The 24,902-nt window shown below is 51.8% G+C and overlaps 2 protein-coding genes across 2 annotated transcripts; both read left to right on the top strand.

Annotated features, from left to right (window-relative positions):
* The first annotated feature begins 93 nt into the window (after positions 1-93).
* Positions 94-7,370, top strand: PHF5A (PHD finger protein 5A). The gene is made up of 4 exons (XM_084879142.1): positions 94-209; positions 614-637; positions 1,107-1,273; positions 6,745-7,370. Exons 1-4 carry the CDS (start codon positions 158-160, stop codon positions 6,832-6,834), a joined length of 333 nt encoding a protein of 110 aa, XP_084735268.1. The 5' UTR covers positions 94-157; the 3' UTR covers positions 6,835-7,370.
* A 7,056-nt stretch (positions 7,371-14,426) lies between these two features.
* On the top strand, positions 14,427-23,980 carry TOB2 (transducer of ERBB2, 2). Its single transcript, XM_084876697.1, has 2 exons — positions 14,427-14,816; positions 20,301-23,980. The coding sequence occupies exon 2, from the start codon at positions 20,398-20,400 to the stop codon at positions 21,385-21,387; it is 990 nt and encodes a 329-aa protein (XP_084732823.1). The 5' UTR covers positions 14,427-14,816; positions 20,301-20,397; the 3' UTR covers positions 21,388-23,980.
* The last annotated feature ends 922 nt before the right edge of the window (positions 23,981-24,902 follow it).

Genomic DNA, 24,902 nt, shown 5'->3' with positions numbered 1-24,902 from the left:
GGAACGTAGGGCTAAGATCTCGCGAGAATGAGCGGGGCTTGCGAACGCAGACGTAAGCCTGGAGGACCAATCACGGCGACCAGGAGGCAGGAACAATGGGGGTTAAAGGTCAGGCGGAAGTTCCCGGAGTTTCCGGTGGCCGGCTAGAGCGTGAAGTATGGCTAAACACCATCCGGACTTGATTTTTTGTCGCAAGCAGGCTGGTGTTGGTGAGACAGCTTCCATGGCCGCGGTTCCCTGGGTGGGGGCAGTGTTAGGAGTTGGGGAGTCAGGGTTCCATCTCTCCCCCAGGTCGTGCCTCGGAGGCGCCACGTTTCCCGCCTTCGGCGGGTAGCGTAGGAGCGCGCAGGTTTTTGGCCTCCAATGAAAAGAAGGCGGGGAAGCGCGTGGGGCGCCGGGGGCGGGTGGCCCGGGTGGGGTCCGGAGAAACTCCTGGTCCAGGGCCTGGGAGGGGCTTCAGGAAGGTGTGGCTTTGGGAAATGTGAGGCTGAGGTGGATGAAATCGCTCTTTGCATTCCCTGCTTCTATTCCCACCCCAAACTCGAGGATGTTTTTCTACTCTTCGTCAGAATCTTGATTCTAATTGTACTCTTTACCGTCTTTGATCTTGCAGCCATCGGAAGACTCTGTGAAAAATGTAAGTGGAAGACGCCCTCCCACACGCCCCACCCCTCGCACTCAGTTTCTGTGGAGCCGCAAGAGGGCTTTAGGCGGATGTGCCTGGAAGCATGTGAACACTGCAACCAAGGCCGCCTCCACCTGCCGACTCCACCTTCCACATTTTAGACGCCGTGTTTAGGCTTTGAGAAAATCTGTAGCTTTGGATAGGAAGTGGCTTGACCCCCATCTCCAACACACAGCTTTTGCCAATAATTTATATGGACTTCCCATCTACCAGATGCTCTTCTCAGCTCTTTAGTTGTTACTTACCGGTATTAACTTTTTCCTATCTGTTGTGGGGATTGAGATGAACACTAAGTCAGGTTTTGTAATGCCAAAGTAGAAGGCCCTAAAGTCACTGTCTAAGGAGACTAGTGTTTTTCCCCGAAACAGGAGGAGGGCGAGGAATTGCAAGTGGACATAACTCAGTTCTCTTTTCCTCACAGGTGACGGCAAGTGTGTGATCTGTGACTCCTATGTGCGTCCCTGCACCCTGGTGCGCATATGTGATGAGTGTAACTACGGCTCCTATCAGGGGCGCTGTGTGATCTGTGGAGGCCCCGGAGTCTCAGACGCCTATTATTGTAAGGAGTGCACCATCCAGGAGAAGGATGTGAGTGGATTCTAAGTTTTGCATCTGATCTTTTATCTAAAAGCACTTTGCCACTTGGCCAGTGTGGCTCAGTTGGTTGATCTTCATCCCATGCACCAGGAGGTCTCTGGTTTGATTTCTGGTCAGGGCACGTGCCCAGGTTACCGCTCAATTCCCAGTAGGAATTGTGCTGGAGGCAGACTATGAATATTTTTCTCTCTCCCTCTCCCTGAAGACATTAAAGACATTAAATAAAGACATTAAAAAATAAAGCTTTGCCAACTATTGCAAACTTCTACAGTCTGCTGAGATTACTATGTTCAGCTAGTCACCTAGGCTATAATTTCTTCAAATTCTGTGAGCCAACTGGGTGTAGTCCGATAAAAGGCAGTTATTTTCCATCAAGGGTAAAAATGCAAGAGAAGCAAATGTTTGTCAACACCAGCAATTTGGAGAGCCCTCGCTCTGTTCCTTTGATGTCTCTGGTTATTTTTATTCAGGAACAACACCCTGCGTTTTGTAAGTCCTAGCAGAGTGCATGGCGTGTAATAGCCACTCAGTAATTCTCTTTGCTATCATTAAGAACTGCTTGGGTGGAGGTAGTGACATTTGAATTGGGGACAATTCAAGTTGATTTCAGCTTTACGAGGTTAAAGAATTTCTTTGGTTTGATAATGTGGAAATGTGATTCTGTTTTGGCCCTTGACATTGTGTGGTGGCAGAGGCTAGCTATTTTAACTCCTTGGATCAAATGCAAGATAGAGGGCTTATAGATCTATAGTAAGGGTGAGTTTTACAGGTTTTTTTCTTTGTTAATCCTCACTTGAGGATTTTTTCCATTGATTTTTAGAGAGTGGAAGGAAGAGGGAGAGCTAGAGAGAAACGTTAATGTGAGAGAGACACATTGGGCACTGGGGATCAAACCTGCAACCCAGATAACTTGCCTTTGAGCGGGAATTGAACCCAAGAACACCCCCCCTTTACCATTCTCCATGTTCAGCCCAATGCTCTAACCACTTGGCAACCAGCCAGGATTAGTTTTACTGATTTTCTTTCCTTTTTTTTAAAATATATTTTATTGATTTTGTACAGAGAGGAAGGGAGAGAGATAGAGAGTTAGAAACATCGATGAGAGAGAGTCATCAATCAGTTGCCTCTTGCACACCCCCTACTGGGGATATGCCCGCAACCAAGGTACATGCCCTTGACCGGAATCGAACCCGGGTCCCTTCAGTCCCCAAGCCGACGCTCTATCCATTGAGCTAAACCGGTCCCGGCTACTGATTTTCTTTAGCAGACTTCTTGGGAAGGAAATTCCAGAATCTGCTTATTTTCTTCTTATGACAGAATAAAAGGAAATGTGATACAAGAGGCTAATAGAAGGTATCTGGTTACCTAACCTAGGGTAAAGCAAAAAATATGTATAATTCTTAATATTCCCATGAGCAAAGAGTAGTTTATAGATGTTTTCTCCCTTATTCACAATAGCTTTGTTAAGTAGGAATTACTATTATCCCCACTTTACAGTCCCTCAACCATCTAATAAGGGGCAAACCCAGACCATCTGACTAAACTTTGTAGTGTCCCCATTCCCCAGGCTGTCCTTTTGTAAGTCTTTTCAGTAGGATGTGCCTGTGTTGAGAAACAGCCTTGCCACCTCATCAGTCTTGGTATGTAGATCCTGTCTACCCCCAGTAAGTGTGACATGTCAGGCCAGATAAGACTGTTTATTACTTAATTAAGTCTTCTATTATTTAGGGAGATAGGAAGGGTCATTGATAAAAGATGACAAAAGTAATTCCATAAGTGCCTTTGGCTGTCACATCATGTCCTGGTGCTCTGACCCACCACCTAGGCTCCACTCCTTCAGCGAAAGGACCTTGGCTTGTGTATTTGTATCTCATTTTGCCCACTTCTTGGTACAGTGCCTGCCAGGTAAGGGTGGGGCACATTTTTGGTGCTATCCCTGTAAGTCATCCATAGGTGTTCCCCTACAGATTGGTACATAGTAGGCCTTGGGTAATTATAGTTTACAAGTGGTGAAACCATGTTATGACAACAGCAGTGAAGAGGAAAGTACAAGTCATCTTAAACTAGCTAAAGATTCCATTATTTTCTTGAAATTTTTCATGGTGTTGCTAGAGTGGTTGGCATAAACTTGCAACCAGAGAGTGCTGAGTCAATGTAAATTGCTCTGACTCGCCTGCACGTGGTGTGTGACCTGATACCTTGCAGTCCTCAGGCCTCATTCTGTCCCTGAGCATTATCCTAGACGTCACTTCCCTGCTCCACATTATACAAGAATGTTCTGGGGATACCTGAGATGACGCCCAGCTCACATTGTTTCCAAGGAGCCAAAGCAGCCGAGTGACACGATCCAGCCTCTCAGCCTTACAGATCGCCACGTAGATTAAGTGCCCAAGACTTTCCTATGCAGAAATTTTCCCACAACCCAAGGAGAAAGTTAAATTTAATCCTCATTATAGTTCTCTTTATGCACCTTGCATCATTTTTAAGGGAGTTACACCAATAAACTGAGCTGGGTGTTCTATCTAATTTTTCAAAGCTTTAAGCATGCTCAGCAGTCAGGGATAGTAGCTGTGGGTGTTGCTGTCAGAGTAATTTGTAGTTTCTTCTAATGCAGTATCATCTTGATTCTCCTCCTTTCACTTACCATTTTCTCAGCTGTCCTAACCAGAAAACCAAATAACTCATATTTATGGTGTGCTTGCTATGTGCCAGGTACAGTGCATAACATTTTTAAATACTTTATTATTGAAAGTATTATAGATGCCCCCTTTGTTGTTGGTTTTGTTTGTTTGTTTGTTTTATGCTGAACATTTTCTCCCCAAAACTTCTGTGTGATATAGATGAGGAAATTAAGGGTTAGAAGTGTTAGGCAACTTGGCTCAAGGTCTGTCTAACTCAGTATTTCTCAACTATTTTTTTTTTCCATTATTGCCCTCCCCCAGGAGAAAAGTTAAAATTTAAGTTAAGTGTTCCCTTTAACAAGAGGAATTAAGTACTAAAGAATAAGATTTTTGTTGCATAAAGAGGAAACCACTGTAATGGCAAAGATGTTTTTGTCCCCTTTGAGGATGCACGGTCTAACTCAAAGCACTTACCTGTACCATCTCACTGTATTGTTCTTGGGGCGGTTAAGGATGCCTTTCACTCCTGCTATTTCTACCGTTTTCTTCTCCCCGTTTCCATGAACATCAGAGCAGTTAAAGTTGCCTTTTCCTTTATTTCAGTTCTGTACATCTTTCCCTTTGGTACGTTATATTTTGGTACATGATTAGTGTTAGTTTTAAAGTTTTACTTGAAAGTCCTGGCTGAGTTTTCATCACTGGTACAGGGTAATTTTTGTAGCTTGCTTTCCTGCCGTAGAAATAGATTTGAGCTCTCGCTGGTTTAACTCAGTGGATAGAGTTGACCTGCGGACTGAAGGGTTTGGCTTAGTGGATAGAGCATCAGCCTGCGGACTGATGTTTCTCTCTCATCAATGTTTCTTTCTTTTTTTAGATATATTTTATTGATTTTTTACAGAGAGGAAGGGAAAGAGATAGTTAGAAACATCGATCAGCTGCCTCCTGCACACTCCCTACTGGGGATGTACCTGCAGTCAAGGCACATACCCTTGACTGGAATCGAACCTGGGACCTTTCAGTCCACAGGCCAACGCTCTATCCACTGAGCCAAACCGGTTTCAGCTCTCATTGATGTTTCTAACTCTCTATTCTTCTCCCTCCTCTCTGTAAAAAAATCAATAAAATATATTAAAAGTATATATGTAGTCCTATCTTCATAAAATATCTAAGGTGTGTGTGTGTGTGTGTGTGTGTTTGGCAACTTCTTATAACTTACTAAGAGTTGACTATATGCCGGGCATTGTTCTAAGTGTATTTACTGATTCTTGATTCTAGGGGGTAGGTTTTACCATTGCAATAATTTTATGTACTAAACAGAGTTTTATATTTGACTAAACTGGGAGGTCAATAACTTACCAAAATTCAGGTAGCCTCGCTCCAGAACCCACCGCTTAACCTAGGCTCTGAGTGAGAATGGAACTGCACACATTGGTGTGGCGCCTCTCAGGACTAGCACTAGATAAGTACAAGTTTGTAAACGTTAACCAGTCTACTTTACAGTTGAGGAATATGAGACCAAAAGAAGTGGCTTGCCCACAGTTACACAAATCAGTGTGGCACAATAAGCCTAAACAGGTTATCGTCATTCCACAAAATGTCATAGCATCTCTCAAGGTCTCAGAGCACTGTGGTGTTCTAATGTGAGGCTACTGTTAGCCAGGAAAAGGCTGCAGCCCCTCATTTGAATGAGAACTTTCAATACAGAGGACATAGCTTACTGAGCTCATCCAGCAAACCACTGATGGGGCTGGGCACCAAACTCCACAGCACACCAAACTCCACAGATGGCAGTTCTCAATGTAATGCATGGTATATATTTTCCAGAAAATAACGAAATGTTAGTGTTGGCTTTGTGTGTTTTCAGATATTTTTGTAGTGTTGATATTAGTCCCTGGAAAAAGAAATCAGCTGGATTAGAAATGAGATGTCTAAGGACCTCATTGATTCATTTTGTAGCCCAATGTCACAGGAAGCAATAACCTTTGACATGGATAAAATAAAATCATGAAATCTGTGAAGGTTTTTTCCAGGAGCAACTCCCCCAGTTTCCCCCCCATCATTCCAGATCAACTAATGGAGTCATCACTGCTGCAGAGCACAGCTTCCAGCGGCTTTGCCGAAACCACTCAGGCTCACAGAGTGCCCAGGGGGCATGTCATTGCCAATCAGAGCAGGGGCTGTCGGCACCAGTATTCTGTGATGTTTAAAAGGAAGGTATTATTTCCTAATAGGCTTTAGACTTTTTTCCTTGGTGGTATTCTTTTTTTTTTTTTTTTTAATGTTTTTATTGATTTTTATAGAGAGAGGAAGAGTGATAGATAGAAACATCGATGATGACAGAGAATCATTGATCAATTGGCTGATTCCTGAAGCCCGCAACCTGGGCATGTGCCCTGACTGGGAGTCAAACTAGTGACCTCTTGGGTTCATGGGTCGATGCTCAATCACTGAACCACATCAGCTGGTCATATTCACTCTTTTTTGGGGGGATAGTGGAAGAGAACCAGAGAGCTTGTTCTGTACGTGATTATTCCTTATCTTATGTTTCACTAGAAGAAAACCCTTTGGACATTTTAAGAGTTTTAGATTCTACCTCAACTATATCATAGATTTAACTACAGAAGTAGTCTAAGAACCCACCATTGTAAGTGCAGACCACTAGATTGAGGGTCAACAGGCCCTGTCACATTCTAGGTGCTTAGTAAGTTCTTGACAATTGATCGAATAGGATAACTAAAATAGCAAAATGAATGGCTGAACCACTAATCCAAAAGTTATTTTTATGTTAAATCCCTCTCAATATAGGACTTTTAATAATTTCTCTATTCTTCTGTTTTCCAGAGAGATGGTTGCCCAAAGATTGTCAATTTGGGGAGCTCTAAGACAGATCTCTTCTATGAACGAAAAAAATACGGCTTCAAGAAGAGGTGATTGGTGGGTGACCTCTTTCTCCCCTCGTCAAGCTGCTGCCGCTGCCAGAAAAGACGCCTACGACTGCCAACAGAAAGGGAGCGGGTGCAGCACATTGCCCGAATCGCCTGTTAGCACGCTGGCACCTCCACCCTGCCCTCTCCTCTCACCCAGATCAGGTGGTAGAAAGGGAAAAGGATTCTTCACAGGGAGCTTGGCAGACTAAATCAGAAAAAATGGTAGATTAGGTCATGGTTTTTCTTGAATTGAAGAAGCAAGACTTTCACATTGACAAGTTCTCTCTACACCAAGCGCTTCTCAAACAGAAATATCATTTCGGCGATCTTTTGACTATGAAACGACCCGTGGTCTTACAGCAGCTCTGATGGCAGTTGTCTTTGATGAAACATCAGCAGTGGGGTAGGAAGCTCTCGGAACCATAAATTTGGGCATTTAATCTTGTAACACCAGCCAGGTGGTGCTGGTTCATGTTTTAAGAAATTGGAAACCCTTTCTGTTGCTATTGTATTAATAAAGTAGGTGTTTATTTTCTGGTAGCTGATCACCATCCAATTTAAGTTTAACTCTTGGAATTTATTTTAGTCACCCAGGAATCTGTGATTCAGAGTAGAAGTGTTGGGATTCATTGAGCACCTCATGATCTTACTACTGCTTGAAGAAATTCAAAACTATTCATGCCTTTCATTATAGGTGAACCAAAGTCATTTTTAGAAACTATTTTTTCTTCCTGTCCAACTTTAATTTTGAACTGAATAGCTTCCAATAATGGAGAAGGGAATGTAACAAAATGTGTTCAAATTGATGCGTTAGGAGAACTGAACTTAGTGGATGTGTTTCATGAAATGCATATATACTCACATTAAGGATTTTTTAAAATAAACAACATATAAAAATAATAACAGACTAAGGGCAAGTTCAGACATACTTGACCTAACTCAGCTGTCTGGACTCTATCCCACTAGAGATGATAAGCAAGTTGCTCTGAGGAGGCACATTCATAATTTGCAACCTCTAGTCAGGCCTTTGGACACCCCTGATCTGGAAAAGGTTGCACGACCAGAGGTTGTGCTACAACATGGTGGCAAAATTAAGGAAGGAAATGAGTCTTCTGACTTCTTTGGTTTGGATTAACAAAAAACTCTTATTTGTGATATATTGAGCATCCAAAATTAAGATTATCTCTGCCTTCAAGAATTTAATAAAGGAGCCTGCCAGAAACAGTCTAGTATAATCCCCCAGATGCACAAAGGAAGGGTTCTTAGCACGGCTTGGGGGCATGTCGGGAAAGCTAGGGGAAGGTCATGGTCACAGGGCTAAAGATATCTTTAAGGCTTCCCGTCTGGTCCCTAGCCATCTCACCTGTTCCCTGCACTCCAGCCACGGGCTCCTTTCGGTTCCTGAAGCTGCTGCTCTCCTTCCCTCAGTGCTGTTCATCCCTCTCCAGTGCTCGCTCCGTCTTGCTCAGCTAACTCTTCATACTTCAGACCTCAGCTAAATATTTCCTCAGATGCCTCTGGACCCCCAATCTAAGTCCGTTCACCTTATACTTCTCCATAGCACCGTACACATTTTGTTCATAGCATTTGGTAACCATTGACTGCACTAGGCTGTGTTCTGTGGTGCCAGGATCCAACTCTCGGTCTGCGCAGCAGGTAGCTCCATATTGAGTAAATAATAGAAGAACCCAGATAGTAAATTGAGCTTTGAAACATGTTGGAACCTAAAGGGAAAAGATGGCGGAGGGCAGATGAGGCCTTTGTGGGTGGGGCAATCTGGGATGATGTGTGTGGGGAGCTCTCTAAGCAGTTTTAAGCATCAGGTGTGGGTTGTTATAGTATGTAAAGTGGCAAAGAACAGATAATTTTCAGGTTATAATTATAATGTGTCATTGGTTCTATAGTAATTTTTGTTTTAATACATGAGTCAAATGTTTGACTTATTAACCACCCTGGTCTACATAATATCTTACATCTTCAAATACTTCCAAAGCTACTCCTTAATTTTAACAAACCACCACCTTAAGTGCGCTGTCAGTCTGGGTGTGAGTGCCTGTAAAGGTCTTACAAGGAAACTTAGATTAATGCCCAGGAGAATATCAGAGGGCATACCCACTCCACCCTGGTCACCAATGGGGCAAGTTCAACTTTAGCCCAGCTAATGCCTCTGAACTCCACTCCTCTTTCACCTCATTTCATAATCCTATCCTTATTTTGTTCCTCAGATAGCAAGAGAGCAATACAATACAATGGATGGGTTAAAAATACCTGAGATAAAGTAAATGGTTTTGATTTTATTTTAAATGTTTTTATTGATTTCAGAGAGTAGAAGGGGAAGAGAAAGAAACATCAATGATGAAAATCATCAATTGGCTGCCTCAGGCACCATCCCCTAATAAGGACTGAGCCCACAACCCAGACATATGCCCTGACCGGGAATTGAACTGTGACCTCCTGGTTCATGGTTCGATGCTCAACCACTGAGCCACACCAACCTGGTTTGATTTTAATTAATTTTTGTCCACCTTGGACTTGAGGAATTTTTTTTTTCAATTATAAAAATTAGCATAATGATGTACCAAATTCTCTGGGAAAACGTGGCTTACAAGTTGAATTTTAACCTCTAACAGTATACAGTTCTGTGAAGAGAATTAGAATAATGGCCTGTGTATGGCCACAAAAATAAGAATGGTCTTCAATCTTATTAAATATTCAGTTCTAGATTCTAGAAAGGATAGGTGTCTTCCAGTTTCTCAAATACACAGTACATATATTTAAACATTGCATTTATTACATTGTTCTTGCTCCAAAAATAAGTGAACCTAGCCTCCCCCTTCCCCCACCCCACCCCCACCCCCCCCCCCCCTGGGGAAAAAAAAGTGTTGTGAGAAGCGTGTGGGCTTTATAATCAGACCTTGGTTTCTGCTCTGCTATTGACCTTTAGTGAGTCATTTAGCCTTTCTGTGCTTTCTTCTTATCAGCTAAGGCCTACCTTTTTGGGTCATAGGGTTAAACTCGACCTTGTACGAGCCTGACCTTTACTGGGAAGGCTTTACATACTAGTGAGTGGTGGTTCTTTTATAGTGAGTGGGTCTTCGCTTCTCCCCAGAGAAACATGTAAGTCCTGGCACTGAAGGTCCTCCAAATGGTTCCTTCTCTTCCCTAGGTTTTCCTCTGCTTCTGTGCTCTTCATTAGGCAGCCGAAGGGATGATACTTGCACACTCCCTGTTGTCTTGGCGCTGTTTTCCTTTGACCTAAGCCAGCCACCTTCACATCAGCCAGTCAACTGGGTACCTCTTCCTTCTAAGCTCCCAACATGTCATGGATACTTCCAGACACTCTACCCCACAACAATCTCTCACTTGGACTCTTCATGCCTAGTACATACATTTAACAAAAATTTCATGAAATAATATTTACTATGTGTATTGCACTCCAGAACTTCCATTTTTTCTAAAGATTCAGGCTGAAATCCATTAAACCCAAATCATTTCATTACCCCAATAATGTGTCATGACCCAGAGTTTAAAAACAGTGAATTCAACCCTTGAGCTCCTTTTGCTCTCCCTCCACTACAGAGCGCATACCAGGCAGCCACGCAGACTATTACACTGAGCTGGGAAGGGGGTCACAGACTCAAGAGTCGGGGTGAAGAATATAATTGATTGAAAGGGGTGGATAAGAAAAATAACCAAACATCATGATATTTGTTATATGACCTTTGGCCTCCCTTCTGGGAGACAATAGCGATGGGGGCCTTGAGAGAATCCAGAGCACAGGCCCTGTTGTAAAGGAGAGAGAGGGCTGCCATTCCATTCCAATTGCCAGGAGGAATGCCCAGTGTTGCCAGATCTTTTGAATCAAGGACAAGTGGCTAATTAAAATCTGTGTGCAGTCTTCCAATTTTTAAATGTCAACTCATTCAAATATTTTGAGTGTGTTCGTCTGTGCCAGGCCAATACATGCACCAGATGTGGACGCTTGGCCTGCCAATTAGCAGCTTTTACGTTAAGAAGATTAACTTCTCAGGGAATCAAACTGAACTGACTACATTTCGGAGAGACTCACTCTGTTCAGACCTGCAGCTGTTTAATAGTTTGAAGCTACAATGTAAAGGTGAAAGATTCTTTGCCTTGGTTGGAATTTTCCTGCCTAAAAAAAAGATTCCAATTCCCATCTTTTTCCCAGTTTTTCAGTTTCTTATCAACTCTAACCCAAATGCCCATTTGCCACCACCAACACTTAAACGCAGTTACTTTATTAAAATACTGCAGTTTTAGCCCTAGCAGGTTTGGCCCAGTGGATAGAGCGTCCGCCTGTGGACTCAAGGGTCCCAGGTTCTATTCCGTTCAAGGGCACATGCCCCTGTTAGGCTTAATCCCCAGTAGGGGGTGTGCAGGAGGCAGCCAATCAATGATTCTGATTATTGATATTTCTAACTCCTCTGAAATCCATGATGGTACATTTTTTAAAATAAAATACTGCAGTTTCAGTCTTAGCAAAAGGTAGGGCTGTTGCTAGCCGTTTGGCTTAGTGGATAGAGCCTCTGCCTGAGGACTGAAGGGGTCCCGGGTTTGATTCAGGTCAAGGGCACATATTTGGTTGCAGGCTCTTCCCTGGCCAGGGCCCTGGTTGGAGCATGTGCAGGAGACAACCAATGTGTTTCTCTCATATCAATATTTCTGTCTTTCCTTCTCCTCCTCTCTCAAAATCAATGGGAAAATATCCTTAGGTGAGGATTTTAAAAAAAAGGGGGGGAGCGTTACTTGTTACCAGAATTCACTCACATTGGTTGTGATGAATGAACAGCAAGTTCACTCGGAAACCAGAAGCCAGTTTCAGCGGTGGCTTTCTTTGCTCCTGCCCTGGGGGCAGTGGGTCTGAAGAAAACGGGGGGGGCCTGCAAAATTCCTCCCCCTGGCATGTGTGCATGAGTGACTCACCTGGAGAGTTAATGGGCACTAATGACCAGCCTGACTTGTCACAGAACAAAACCGCACAGCCTGCTTACTCTTAGAGGGGCTGCCCGCCTCTCCTCTCCGCACATGCTTCTGAAGTTCGCCGTTTAAAGCATGGTGTGTGCTTTTCAGGGAATGATTATTCAACATGGGAAGGGACGGGAGTGCTTGAGTTAGGGATTCAGCTCACAAGCCCTGGCAAGATGAAGTCATGCTGGGAAGAGAAAAACCGTCCTCCTCACATCACAAATGGAAACATCAGCAGTTAGGATTCCCTGTTTTCTTCTCCTTTTTACATGCTAACCCTTTATCCAGGGTTCCACTTGCGGAGGAGGCTGGGTTTCTGAGTTTGTTTTTGTGATGCCGCTCAGGGCTGCTGTTCCCAGCAGTGCAGGAGAGCGTCGAATAAAAACATGAACAGAATTCAGAGCCTTCCTTTCAGAGATCAGTGCCCTCGCTCAGCCTGCACTGAATGGTAGTCTTCCCTCCTTTATCTGCTTGTATGGATGCCCCCCGCCCCCTTCCTGAGATACCCTTGGAGAATTCCTTTCAGCTCACCCTCACCTCTCTCATTATTTTATCTTGTAAGGTTTCTTACTGGGAAATGCGCACTGAACTGAGCACAGTGTAACTTGGCCAGAATGGTTATACCTTTAAGAATAGCAACTATTTGAGCCAGACTTTACGTATGATCTACATTTTAAAGATGAGAAAACAGGTTTGATGATGTAAAGAAATTTGTTAAATCAAGATAGCATGGTTGGTGGCGGAACTGGGATTCCAACCCTGCCATCTCCATCGCTGCCTCTAACAAATGACTACAGATACCAGCATCCCTCGCGAAGCCCCGCTCTCAAATGGGCCTCTCCCCAGGGCTGTTTCTGGGCTCCGGGTCTCTAACCTCCGTGACAGCAGTTGGCTCGAACATCCAATCAGATGCCGCCTCTACCTCACCCGACCAATGGGGAGGCTGTTGCTACCACCAGTTATATTTTTAGCTATTCGGTTCTCCGGAACCCCGTGGTGGGCGGGGCCTCTCCGGAGAGGACGGGGGGAGGGGAGAGGGGGGAGGAGAGGAAAGGGGGAAAGGGAGGGGGAAGGAGTGAGGCGGGGGGGGGAGGGGGAGGAGGCGAGGGGAGGGGAGGGGGGAGAGGAACGGGGGAAAGGGAGGGGGAAGGAGTGAGGCGGAGTGGGAGGGGGAGGAGGGGAAAGGGGGGGGAAGAGGAACGGGGGAAAGGGAGGGGGAGGGAGTGAGGCGGAGGGGGAGGGGGAGGAGGGGAGGGGAGGGGAGGGGGGAGAGAAACGAGAAAAGGGAGGGGGAAGGAGTGAGGCGGAGGGGAGGGGAGGAGAGGAGGGAGCCGGCCGAGGGGCGTGTGTGTGACGCTCAGCCTCGCTGACGCACGAGGCAAGTAGTCCCTGGAGGAGCCCCAAGCGCCAAGCGCCCGGCGTGGGGGGTGGGCCCTCCTGTCCGGGGCTCTCGGCTGCGGCGCGGGAAGCCCATGTAAACCCACACGCTCCTGTGCTCCAACAGGATGGTCAGGGAAAACACGCCGGCTGTTCGCGGCTGGTTTCTGGGTCTCAGCACCCGTGCGCTTGGCGGCCGGGCTGGAGCGTCTGATGAGAATAGAGGTCGGGCCGAAACCGGTTTGGCTCAGTGGTAGAGCCTCGGTCTGCGGACTGAAAGGTCCCGGGTTCGATTCCGGTCAAGGGCATTTACATTGGCTGTGGGCACATCCCCAGTGGGGGGTATGCAAGAGGCAGCTGATCGATGATTCTCTCATCGGTGTTTCTAGCTCTCTATCCCTCTCTCTTCCTCTCTGTAAAAAAATCAATAAAATATATTAAAATAAATAAAGGTCGGGCGGGAGCGAACGGGGACCGGCGCTGAGAGGGAGGACCGGGGAGACCGCGCCGCCCCGGGAGCCAGCCGCCGGCACAGGCCTCCCCCTCACCCCGCGCCGGGAGTCAGAGGCCGGGCTCCACATCGAAGGAGGGGGCTTGGCGGCGGCCCGCGGGGGCCCGGCCGGGAGAGCGGGCGTCCGCGGAGGGGCCGGGCCGCCGCGAGGTACCGGCGCCGGACAGAGGCGGCTCCTTTCCCGCCGCCCGGCCCCCCTCGCCTCCGCCTCCCGCTCAGCGGCCCGCCCGGGCCTCGCCCCGGTGGGCGGCACGGCGTCCGCTGAGGCCGCACGGGGCTCGGGGAGCCGGGCTCACCCGGTGGTAAAGGCCCGAAACGCCCTCTCCCGTCCCGCCGCCGCTCCGAACCGGGGCCGGGGCCGGTCGCCCGGAGCGGGAGGGACGCGCCGAGGCGGCCGAGGGCCAGTGTGGGGCCGCAGACACAGCCGTGCGCCCCGCAATGTCCCTCCCAGCACCCCAATGGCGGTCCCGCCCAGGACCCTGCCCCCAAGGTCCGTGTCCACCGGGGACACAGCCATGGCGGGGACACTCGATGGTGCGGGGCCTGAGGAGAACCACTGAGCGGGGCCTGAGGGCCGGGCGGGCGGCCACGGGCAGGTGGGGGCGCCGGTGCTCGGTCAGGAGTCCGCCCGCCGGTCCGGCCGCCGCCGCCGCCGCCGGAAGTAGTCCCGGCCGCCCCGCCCCGGCCGCAGCGCGCAGGGCGGGGCGGATCCGTGCGCGGGTTGCTAAGGGTGAAACTTTTCATTGACTTTGCTCACTTCGGGCCGGGGCGCGGGAGGTGCGGGTCGTCGGCGGAGGCGAGGGAGTGGCTCGCAGACGCGGGGCCAGAAGGGCAGGGCCGCCCGCCGGACCGTCCTCCACCCCGCGACGCAGGCCGCCCCCGGGCCGCCATCCCCGCGCCGTCGCCGCCGGCCGGCCCGCCCGCCCGCCTCGGTCCCCGCCGCGGAGCCCGGCCTCCGGGAGCCGAGAGAATTAGCACCGGGAGCCGCGGCCGCGGCCCGGCGAAGGGAGGACACCGCGGAGAGCAGAGGAGAGCGATCTCCGCCCGCGCCAGGGCCGCTCTGGAGGGAGAGGCCGCCGGGTGGGCAGCCCGCGCCGCCGCCGCGGACACCCGTGAGTGAGGGGGCCCGGACCCCGCAGCCCCACAGCCCCCGCCGCCCCCGCCCGCGCCTGGCCGGGCGCTCCACGCCGCCGGCGCGCCCCCGCCCCCGCCCAGGCGGCCTTTTCCTCTCCCCCCCCCCCCCGCCCTCGGGAACCCCCTTCCCCTCCACCCCGCGCTCACCCCGGGGCGCCCAGGCCCCCTCTCCTCGCCCCGGTGTGGCTGCTCCTGGGTGGGGTGCATTCCTCCCCGTCCACCGCCCTCGGCTCTGGACATCCTAGTGACTGGCTAGATTGTTCTTGTTCCTGCAAAACACACCTCTCATCACCATTGAGTGAATCCGAGGCGGGAGGGGAGCGCAGGCCCTGTTTTTCTGCCTTTCCCTTGTGCGGGGAGGGGGCGGTCATGAATAGGGTGTATGTCTGGCCGGCTGAAGCCTGAGGGGTGCGGAGTGGACTGTCCCCTTCTGAACCGGTCCCTGCCGGCTGTCCTCTGGCCGCTGAGCCAGAATCCACCATCTGGGCTTAAGCTCCTCATCCTCTTTAGTGTTTCTAGGGGAAACTGGGCCAAATAAAGTACCTACAGAGCAATGGCAGTGTGTGGGTTCTGGTGGATCCCGGTGAGGTGCCTGGAGGAACAGCCTGCTCCTAAGCCGCTTCCCTCCTGTCCCGAGGATGGACTGTGTCCTTGACTAGAAGGGGAGGGAGGGAGGGAGCAGAGCCAGGAAGGGCAGCTGGCCGGCCCTGCCCCCCCCCCCCAACCAGAACCCTGTACTGCAGGCTTCACTTGGGGGCCAGCGGGAAGGTCTTGGGGGGCTGCTCAGTGTACTGACCTTTTTCTCCTCCCTCCCTCCCCTGCCCAGGAGTGGGTCCCTCATCTTAGATTTTCCGGCAGAGAAACACCCTGTAGCTTTCCCGGGCACCTGTCCCCATCCCCCTCTTAAGCGGAGGGGGAAACAGGCTTGTGTGAAGGATTAGAGAGGTTTAGGGGAGCTTTGCTGAGAATCTGGTAAGGCTGGTCAAAGGGCAGGCCTTGCGGGGGGCGGAGTGCAAGCCGTTTGAAGTATGGGAAGGAAGGTGATGTCCAGGTGTCAGGTGCAGTTTCCCTTCCCTTCCCTGCCCGGGAGCCTTTCCCCATTTTCCTCGCCGGCTCTGGTTACTCGGACTTGGATTCCGAGAGGCGTGAGGGTTGGGCCCCGCTGGCACCGGCTGTCAGACCGGCGGCCTGGCGGCCGGGGGGAGGCGCGGGGGGCAGTTTATCTGGGAATTTCTTTGGCTGGGACCGGGGAGCTGGCTTCTAGCTCCTGCCCTTCCTTCCTTGGCTGTTGGGATGCTGGAGCCGAGCCCGCCGGGCGTTGAATGAAAAGGTCCCTTTCTTTCTGAACCCACTGTACCTACAGCCCCTCCAGGCGGAGGCCACCGAGCCCGGGGGTACAGATTAGGCCGCCGGGGCAGCGGGTGGGAACGTGACCTTATCCATCCCAGTCCGAGGCCCTCGGCCGGGAAAAACTCCTTTGGGGCAGATCCTGAGTTCAGTGGTCCCGGGAGGTGGTGCAGAGGAAGGGAGGAAAAGTCCAGACACGGGCGTGGTAGGGTGATAGAAGAGGCGAGTAGGCCCTACGAGCAGAATTTATATAAAATGTATTAGGCTGTGGGCGGGGGATGGGGCCGCCCGCCACAGGGCGCATGTGCGTCGGAAACTTTTCCACGGTCCTCCGACCCTCGGCCAGCTCCCTCTACTGGGCATGCGTGGCTCGCCGGCCGCGCCGCCTCGGAGGACGCCGGGAGGTGTAGTGCGCAGAGAAAGTAGGTCACTCGCTTCAAACCAGAGCGTGGGGTTTGTGGGGACTACAATTCCCAGAGTGCAGAGCGCGGCTCTGCCGCCGGCCTCTGCACTTAATTGGGGTTCAGTCGAGTCTTCCCGGCTTCGAAGGAACCTGGAGCGCCCTAGAAAAGGCCCTCCTAGGCGGAAGGAGCCTGGCAGTCAGACTTGGGCCCTGCCAGCCTGTGTTTGGGGGAGATGGTGTGAGACTCTGGGCAGGGTGGCGCAGTCAGTCACCACTAGTCCTGGAACCTTTCGACCACACCCGCCCGGCGGGGGAGAGGGGGCTCCAGGACCGGTGGGTGGGTTTGCCCCCTGTGCCCCTGAGCTCAGCTCCGGCTCCCAGGCACACCTGCTGGCCTTGTCAAAACTGAGGACCCTGCCCCTGAGCCCTCTGTCCACACTCACTTGAATCCAGTTGTGCTTGGTTGGTAAAGCTTCAGGTGCCTCAGTATTTGTATAGGTTCTCATGGTTTGGGAGCCTGGTGGGTTCCCCTGCCATCATCTCCTTTAAAACATAACTTTATCTTCTTAAAATTCCTCCTTTGTATCTTTGCTAGACGTTTTCTCTGGAATCTCAATCACCATATCATTGTCTGCAGCCATCCTTCCCCCCCCCCCCCCCCCCATTTTTGTCCTTTTACACTTTTCTTTAAATCACAAGTCAGCGCAGGATTAACTTTGTTGCTGAAAGTAAACTAGTGAAAGGGAATGAGATTCTAAATAAGACAGAATTTATTTTCACATTTGCAACTTTTTGGTATATTGACAAAGTGTACATTTGCTATTGTTAAACACAGCCCTCCCGCCGCCATCCACACACCCCCTACCCCCGTTTGCCACCTTTCTGACCCTTTGCCCCTGACTCAAGGTTGGAAAAGTTCTTAGCATCCTTTCCTGCTGCTTAACCCAAATCTACTTGTTCCTTTTATTGAAGGGTAGTTATTTCTAAGCTTTCTAATCTCACCACATTCTATGAATATTTTATATACAAGCTATAGAATTTGTCCATTGCCTAAAAAAAAAAAAAAAATGGACAAACTCATCAGTGGTTATTTCTATCTTTAGTTAAAGACAAGACAGCACCAGTGCCTTAATCCCGTGTCCATAAGCTTCTTGAAGTCAAAATTAGAGCCTGAGCTGATAGAGCAGAAAATCTCATCCTGGTTGTCTGGCATTTTTGTAAGGTTCCAGCCCACAACCATCTGGCTTGGCCTGTTCTCCCATCAAGAGGCAAAGGTGGCCTTACATACACTTCCTTATTTGTGCGGCAGCATCGCTGAGGCACAAACTGGTGTGCAGCTCCAGGTGCTTATGCTGCAGAAACCGGTGAGCTGGGCAGGGCTGATGACAGTGGTTCTATTGTGTGCTGAGGCGGGAGGCTTATGCCCCGGTGCCTTTGGCCTGCATTTGAAAGGCTCCCATTTTGAGGCTGACCTCTTTAGGGGAGGTTAATTTGAAAAGGCAGATAATGCTCCCAAGTTAGAGAGGGCTAGAAAGGGGCAGGGGGCATACCACGAGGCTGGTGTGCCTTGAGAAGTGGCATATGCTGGGTCAGGCCTGTTGTACTTTTCTGAAAACACTGTCCTTAACTTCAGGCTCGTTCTTGGGAACCAGGACCGACTTCCGTCACAATTTTTCGTTCTCTGTGTTTGGACCCCTCCAGTGGGCTGCCACTGTGGCCCTTACACCCGCTGTTCTTTGCATCTGGTGGTGAATCAGTCCTCACAAACAGAAAGGCTCTCCACCTTCTGCCATTCTTCCTTCTTCTCTGAAAGCTAAAAGGACCCTGGGGTCGATCTGTGAATAGACATTTGGAGCAACTTGGAGATTAAGTTTTCGTTGGAGGCTGGGATTGAGAGGCGAGAAGGGTCTCCTGAATCCTGAGCATCCCTGTGGAGGGCTTGGGAGAGACATGCTCACGGCACCTCTGATGACGCCACCTGACCCTCTGCCCCCTCAGACGAGAAATGAGGGTTGGACTAGACCTGGCCAGTGTGTGTGATGCTCAGATTGAGCCAGAGCATCTTCTCTGGAACTTGCCTCAGAGAGCTGTGTTTGAGGATTCAACCCTAAAAGTGCCCCTGGGAGCCACGGCCCAGGTCTGAAAATTATAGGGGAGGGAGTGAAGGCATAGAGCTGAAAATTACAAGGAATGTAGTAGAGGCAGATGTTCAGAAAACTCGAGATCCTCAAGCCTAGAACGAGTCTCAGCATACTCTGTGCTGGACCTAGAAGGGATTTTATCAAATTCCAGCTCCAGGTCGGTCACAGGACATGGGATGCCCTTGACGGATCACAGATCATGTCCATGAGCTGAGCTCAGCAGCACAGGCTCACCCAGAGCTCTGGCCGGGAACACGTTCTGGCCTGGTTGGCCCTGGTGCCGGTGGCCTTTTCAGTCCAGTTCACTCCGGCTCCCTGAGCCGGAGCTGTCGGTTTGGAGAGAGTGAGGAGAGGAAGCTTCCTGGGCCTTCGGACCTCACAGGTCATCTTCCTTAGACGAGGCTGGCCCCGGACTTGGGAAGAAACCTGTTTGACCTCTGTGCAATCTGGCTACGAGAGACTCCCGAAATAACATCTGCGTGTTTATCTTGGGCTGCCTCCTCTCCAGGGATCTCCGAACACTTGATAAATCTGACCCCGTGCCAAGGACAGGTGGTCACACTGTCCCCTGGAGCCTGAGTGATGATGGGTCCCCAGCTGGAAGCTGCAGGGCAATGGAAAATTGCTTCTCTGCCCTCCTCACTCACCCTCTAGCCCAAGCATGTCAGACATGCGGCCCGCCGGCCTTGAGTTTGACATGCTTGCTCTAGCCAGAAGCCACAGAGATGCCCTCAGGCCACGCTGGTGCTGCTGGACCCTCCTTCCCTCTCCTTTCCCCTGCTGCCCCAGGGCACTGCCAGCCTCAGTGTCAGCAGTTCCGTCGTTGCCCAGGCTCTGGTTTTGACAGGTCTTGACTTTTTCCTGGAGCTCCTCATCTCTGTTCTTGGAGGCTCTCTGGCGGCAGTGCTTGCCTGGGTCACACTGTGCGGTTCTGAAATCAGCTCTCAAACGCAGAGGGAGCCAGAGCACACACACCCAGGGAGCACAGGGCGACAAATTGGATGTGGCGAGGCCAAGCCCCAGGGAAACGTCGGCAGCGCTGTTTCTTGCTCAGTGACCTGCCTCCCTTTCCACTGAAGGAGGAAAACTAAAGACTGAACTCTGGCCTGTGACACCTTGGGACCAAGGTGTCACAGGCCAGAGAGCGTTAGCGGGCGCCGTCTCCTCCAGCTAAATTAAGGGGTCGGATTTGTTTTTGTGGGTTTTTATTTTATTTTTTTGGTGCCAGCCATCCAGTGGTCTGAATTCTCAAAATACTGGAAACCACAGCTCCCTGCTTTTTTGGAATTATTCAAAAAAAAAAAAAATAGCTAATTTTATCAAGTACCCACTGACAACCAGGTGCCGTGGGAGGCAGTTTCCCTCCTTGAATTAACCTAATCTTCATGATAACCTCATGTTGCTGCTGAAACGAAGGCTCAGAGAAGGTGACTTGCCCAGTCACACAAATTAAACTCATCTCCGGTGGGGCAACAGTGGGACCTGAAGTTGGTGTTTTCCTGTCTGTCCTTTGCCTGGTCCCTCCCCGGCTCTCTGCACGGCCACTCATGATGCCCCCTCTTGTTTCCCAGGGCCTTCTGGAGCCCGAGGCTGCCCACCTGCCATCTGCCGCCGCTGCCCTTGGCTGGTGCCCGCGCCCTGCCCTGATTGCCGGCCTGGGAAGGCACCATGCAGCTGGAGATCAAAGTGGCCCTGAACTTCATCATCTCCTACTTGTACAACAAGCTGCCGCGGCGCCGGGCAGACCTGTTCGGGGAGGAGCTGGAGCGGCTCTTGAAGAAGAAGTACGAAGGCCACTGGTACCCCGACAAGCCCCTGAGGGGCTCCGGCTTCCGCTGCGTCCACATCGGGGAGCTGGTGGACCCGGTGGTGGAGCTGGCCGCCAGGCGGAGCGGCCTGTCGGTGGAGGATGTGCGGGCCAACGTGCCCGAGGAGCTGAGCGTCTGGATCGACCCCTTCGAGGTGTCCTACCAGATCGGCGAGAAGGGGGCTGTGAAGGTGCTGTACCTGGACGACAGCGAGGGCTGCGCGGCCCCGGAGCTGGACAAGGAGATCAAGAGCAGCTTCAACCCTGACGCCCAGGTCTTTGTGCCCATCGGCAGCCAGGACAGCTCCCTGTCCAGCTCCCCCTCGCCGTCCTTCGGCCAGTCTCCCAGCCCCACCTTCATTCCGCGCTCCGCCCAGCCCATCACTTTTACCACCGCCTCCTTCGCCGCCACCAAGTTCGGCTCCACCAAGATGAAGAAGGGGGGCGGGGCGGGGGCGGGGGCCGGCGGCGGGTCCAGCGGCCCACAGCCCCCCGCGCAGCCGCCTCGCCCGGCCCGCTCGCCCACCCGCGGCCTGCAGCACCGGAGCCTCTCCCTGTCCGTGCACGCGCTGAACCTCGTGGCCCCCGGCCCCGCCCCGCAGTCCCAGCTCTCGCCCAACGCCAAGGAGTTCGTGTACGGCGGCGGCTCGCCCGGCCCCTTCGACGGGGCGGACGGCCCGGCCAGCGCGGCCGGGGCCGGGGCCAGCGGCTTCGACGTGGCCCAGGTGTTCGGAGGCGGCGCCAACAGCCTCTTCCTGGAGAAGGCGCCCTTCGTGGAGGGCCTGAGCTACAACCTCAGCGCCATGCAGTACCCCAGCCCGCCCTTCCAGCCCGTCGTGCTGGCCAACTGACAGCACCCGAGACCACAGAAGAGAAAAAGGAAAGGAAAGGCCAAAAAAAGAGGAAAAGAAAAATATACAAAAATGTTCCCCACCTTCTCCCTCTCCCTTCTAGAGAAAAGAGGCAGCGAGGCCCGGATTGGGAGGGCGCTCCCGCAGCACCTGTCCTGTCTGACTCCACCTCCCCGCTGTTCTCCTGCCGCCTGTGATTCACTTGGTTGGTTTGGGGTTTGTTTTTCTGTTTTGTTTTTTTTTCCCTTACATGTAGTTTTCTATATAACATCTTTAATTAGTGGCTTCCTGTGCTAAGAATGGTCCTGATGTGAATTGCTGCTCCCTCCCTCCCTCCTTCACACACCTGGTTTAGGATCGGTGTGTTCAAGCTCAAGAGCCACAGCTGGGGCCTGGCCCTCAGAACAGGGAGAGCTGTCCCCTGTCACTGTACCCACCGCCCGGCTGTCCTCGCACTCAGCCATCCGACCTCAGCAGGCCCGGCCTGCCGCCCCAATAGGTCAGACCCCGCCCCACTCCTCAGGCCTGGTCCCAGGAGCTGCTGGCTGGCCGACTGAATCCTCCCCAGAGCTGACTCCAGGGAGGTCAGCCTCTGCTGGAATTCCTTTCATCTCTGTCCTCTGGCCCCACCCCACCATTCCCACCTGGCGTCCCTCTCCGCCGTGGCCCTGGAGACACAGCTGTTGACGTGTGGTCTCAGGCAGCCTCTCCCCTGGGCCTGTGAGGTGTGAATGGGGAGGTGGGCCTGTGTGGGGGTGAGTGTGTGCATGCGTGTGCGGTGGTTTGCTGTCCTACTTTAAAGAATTCCAAGCCATGTGAACTCTCCCCCTCCCCCGTGATTCTGGTTGTAGCAAATGCTTATTTATGTGTGAGGTGGGGGAATGGCCGGGTGGGGGTCAGTTCTTTCGTAGGTGGTTCACGTGGTGTGAGACTGGCCGGGCCTGCCACTCCCCGGGAAAGCACTGCAGGAGGAACTGGCTTCCGGACTGCAGAGGGATCTACACTTTGTTTTTGACCAAAAAAGGGGGGGTGGGGAGGTAGCTATGCGAGGAATACCCAGCCTCTGATGCTTGAGAGAAGTCCCTGGACCCACCTGTCATGTGACCTTAGCCCAGGGCGGGGGTTCTGGGTCAGTGCCTGTAGTGGGCAGGCCCTTTGGCTGTAGATGTAGTGCACTTCTGCCCCTTCCTGTACCTCTGCCATCCTTCTCACTGCCCGACCCAACCTCACTGGGCCTTGATGCCAGAGGGCGGGCGGCAGGCCAGGCTTAGCCCCCGAAGCTGGGCTGTTCGGATAGAGAAGAGCGTTTGCTCCCCGCCTCTGCCAGACGAGTTGTTTCTCCAACCCAGCCATCATGGGCCAGCTGCCATGCCAGGATGCTTTGGCCAGGGGGGCACATGGCATCAGGGCCCCCATCACCAGAAAGTTCCAAAGCCCTGGGCACCCGCCCCAGCCTCCCCAGCGACCCAAGTGGGCAACTGCTCTGGTAGGGGGTCCCGCCCAGATAGACACTGCCAGCCTTCCCCGCATGGGCACCAGCTCTACCTCCCTCCGCGGGGCAGGGCCCGGCTCCTCAGCCCGGCACCATCTGTCCCCTTAGACTTCTCAGGGGCCAGCCCATCTGGGCACCCTCTCCCTAGCCCGTGGCTCCCACAGGTGGCAGCCAGGCAGGGCGCTGCTCCCTGGGGAAGGCTGATGCTGCCTTATGCCCCTCCCCGCACCCTCCGCCCACACTCACGCACACAGGTACCCGCCTGCCTGGTCAGCTTGTGTCCTCGCCGCACGCAGGGAGAGAGCGAGACCAACCCGAGTGTCTTGAATCCGAAGGAAAACGTGTGCTCAGGAGCATGGCTCCGGTGCTGGGCTCTCTGGCCCAGTCCAGTCTGTCTCGTCTCGAATCTAGGCATTTTTGCTTCAAAATTTTTATTTTATTTTAAGAAAACCAACAGAAATCTGCACTAATTTACCTGGTTTGGTAGGAAAACTTTTTTTTTTATTTTTTACATTTTTTGGTGTCTGTTTGTATTGAATAATTTGCTACATTTGTAAAATGTAAGAGGTATATATAATATATGTATATTTCTAACGTAAAATGTAATTTTTTTCTTTTCAAGATTTTTTCTTAAAAAGAGGAGAGAAACAAAGCTATTTTTTCAGGAAAAACAAACTTTAAAAAAGAGGAGAAGAAAGCCTTTTTCTCCCCTTTCCCCACCGTCTGTCGACCACGCTCTTCAGGAACAAACCAGAAGTGGGTCATCTTGTGAAGAGTGTCAGCGTTTAGTCCAGAGTGATGTGTTTTCTCAGTGCACTGAGCTCCAGATGCTCCAGTGTGACCCGGAGGGGCGGGAAGGAAGGGGCATGGAGGCCGTGAGGAGAGGGCTCGGGGAGCAGGGCAATGAATTGTTTTCTTTAGTGAAGGAGGAATACAATCGGCGTTTTGTATTCAGAATGTTGTGCAATATTTTGGAATGGGACATTGGTGTGTTTAGAGATTTAGTTTAAAAACAAAACAAAAAAGATTGATCAAACCTGTACAGTTTATATTGTTCCAGATTTTTTTAAGTTTGTATTAAAAGCATGATATATAATAGTCCTCTGCTTGCTCCTGGCTTGTTTTGTTGCTGGGCCCCGATTCGGGGTGGAGAGCATGCGAGTGACCCAGCCCCTTTAGTTTCGAGAAACAATTGCTCGTCCTCACCTGACCCCAGGTGGGCGTAAGAGTCACAGGCTTCCTTTTTCCCACCAGCCCGTCAGCACAGGACCCCACAGAGGCCCACTCCCCGGGGCCTTTCCCACCGGGGAGACGGGTCCCGGAGGGTGGGGACCCCCACCAGCCCGTCAGCACAGGACCCCCAGAGGGCCCACTCCCCGGGGCCTTTCCCACCGGGGAGACGGTCCCGGAGGGTGGGGAGTGCCCCCACCAGCCCATCAGCACAGGACCCCCAGAGGGCCCACCAGCCCGTCAGCACAGGACCCCAGAGGCCCACTCCCCCCGGGCCTTTCCCACCGGGGAGACGGGTCCCGGAGGGTGGGGACCCCCACCAGCCCGTCAGCACAGGACCCCAGAGGCCCACTCCCCGGGGCCTTTCCCACCGGGAGACGGGTCCCGGAGGGTGGGGAGTGCCCCAGCTCCCTCACTCGGACGGCGGAGCCGGGCCTGGAAGCAGAGCCTTGAGAACGGGATGGCGCCTGTTTGTGGCTCTGAGTAGCAGCCTCTTCCTTGGAGGCCGAAGGAGGGATCTAGCATTTGCCGGCTCCAATGGCTAGACCATGAGGAGAGCCCACCTACGCCAGGTTCTGTCCCCAGGCCTGGGCTTGGACTCGCTCTTCTCCTGCTGGGTAATTCTGGAGCTGGAGCTGCTTTAGGGGTGAGGGCCCATCTGAGCCTGGGACTGGGACTCGGCCACCTCCCCTCGCAGGGCCTCATGGATGCTGCCCACGGCTGGGGAGGGTACAGACAACCTTCCCAGCAGGGATTCACACCAGCCCCTCAAGGCCCCTGGGTTGAAGAGAGC

This window comes from Pipistrellus hanaki (assembly GCF_964339955.1).
Source record: "Pipistrellus hanaki genome assembly, chromosome: 3".
NCBI lineage: Eukaryota > Metazoa > Chordata > Mammalia > Chiroptera > Vespertilionidae > Pipistrellus > Pipistrellus hanaki.
The sequence above is the reverse complement of the archived record's forward strand: the minus strand, read 5'-3'. Positions and strand labels throughout refer to the sequence as shown.

Coding starts and splice junctions, on each gene's coding strand:
- PHF5A (XM_084879142.1), top strand. CDS start 158: ATGGCTAAACACCATCCGGACTTGATTTTTTGTCGCAAGCAGGCTGGT. Junction 638..1,106: donor CGGAAGACTCTGTGAAAAAT/GTAAGTGGAAGA, acceptor TTTTCCTCACAG/GTGACGGCAAGTGTGTGATC. Junction 1,274..6,744: donor GCACCATCCAGGAGAAGGAT/GTGAGTGGATTC, acceptor TCTGTTTTCCAG/AGAGATGGTTGCCCAAAGAT.
- TOB2 (XM_084876697.1), top strand. CDS start 20,398: ATGCAGCTGGAGATCAAAGTGGCCCTGAACTTCATCATCTCCTACTTG.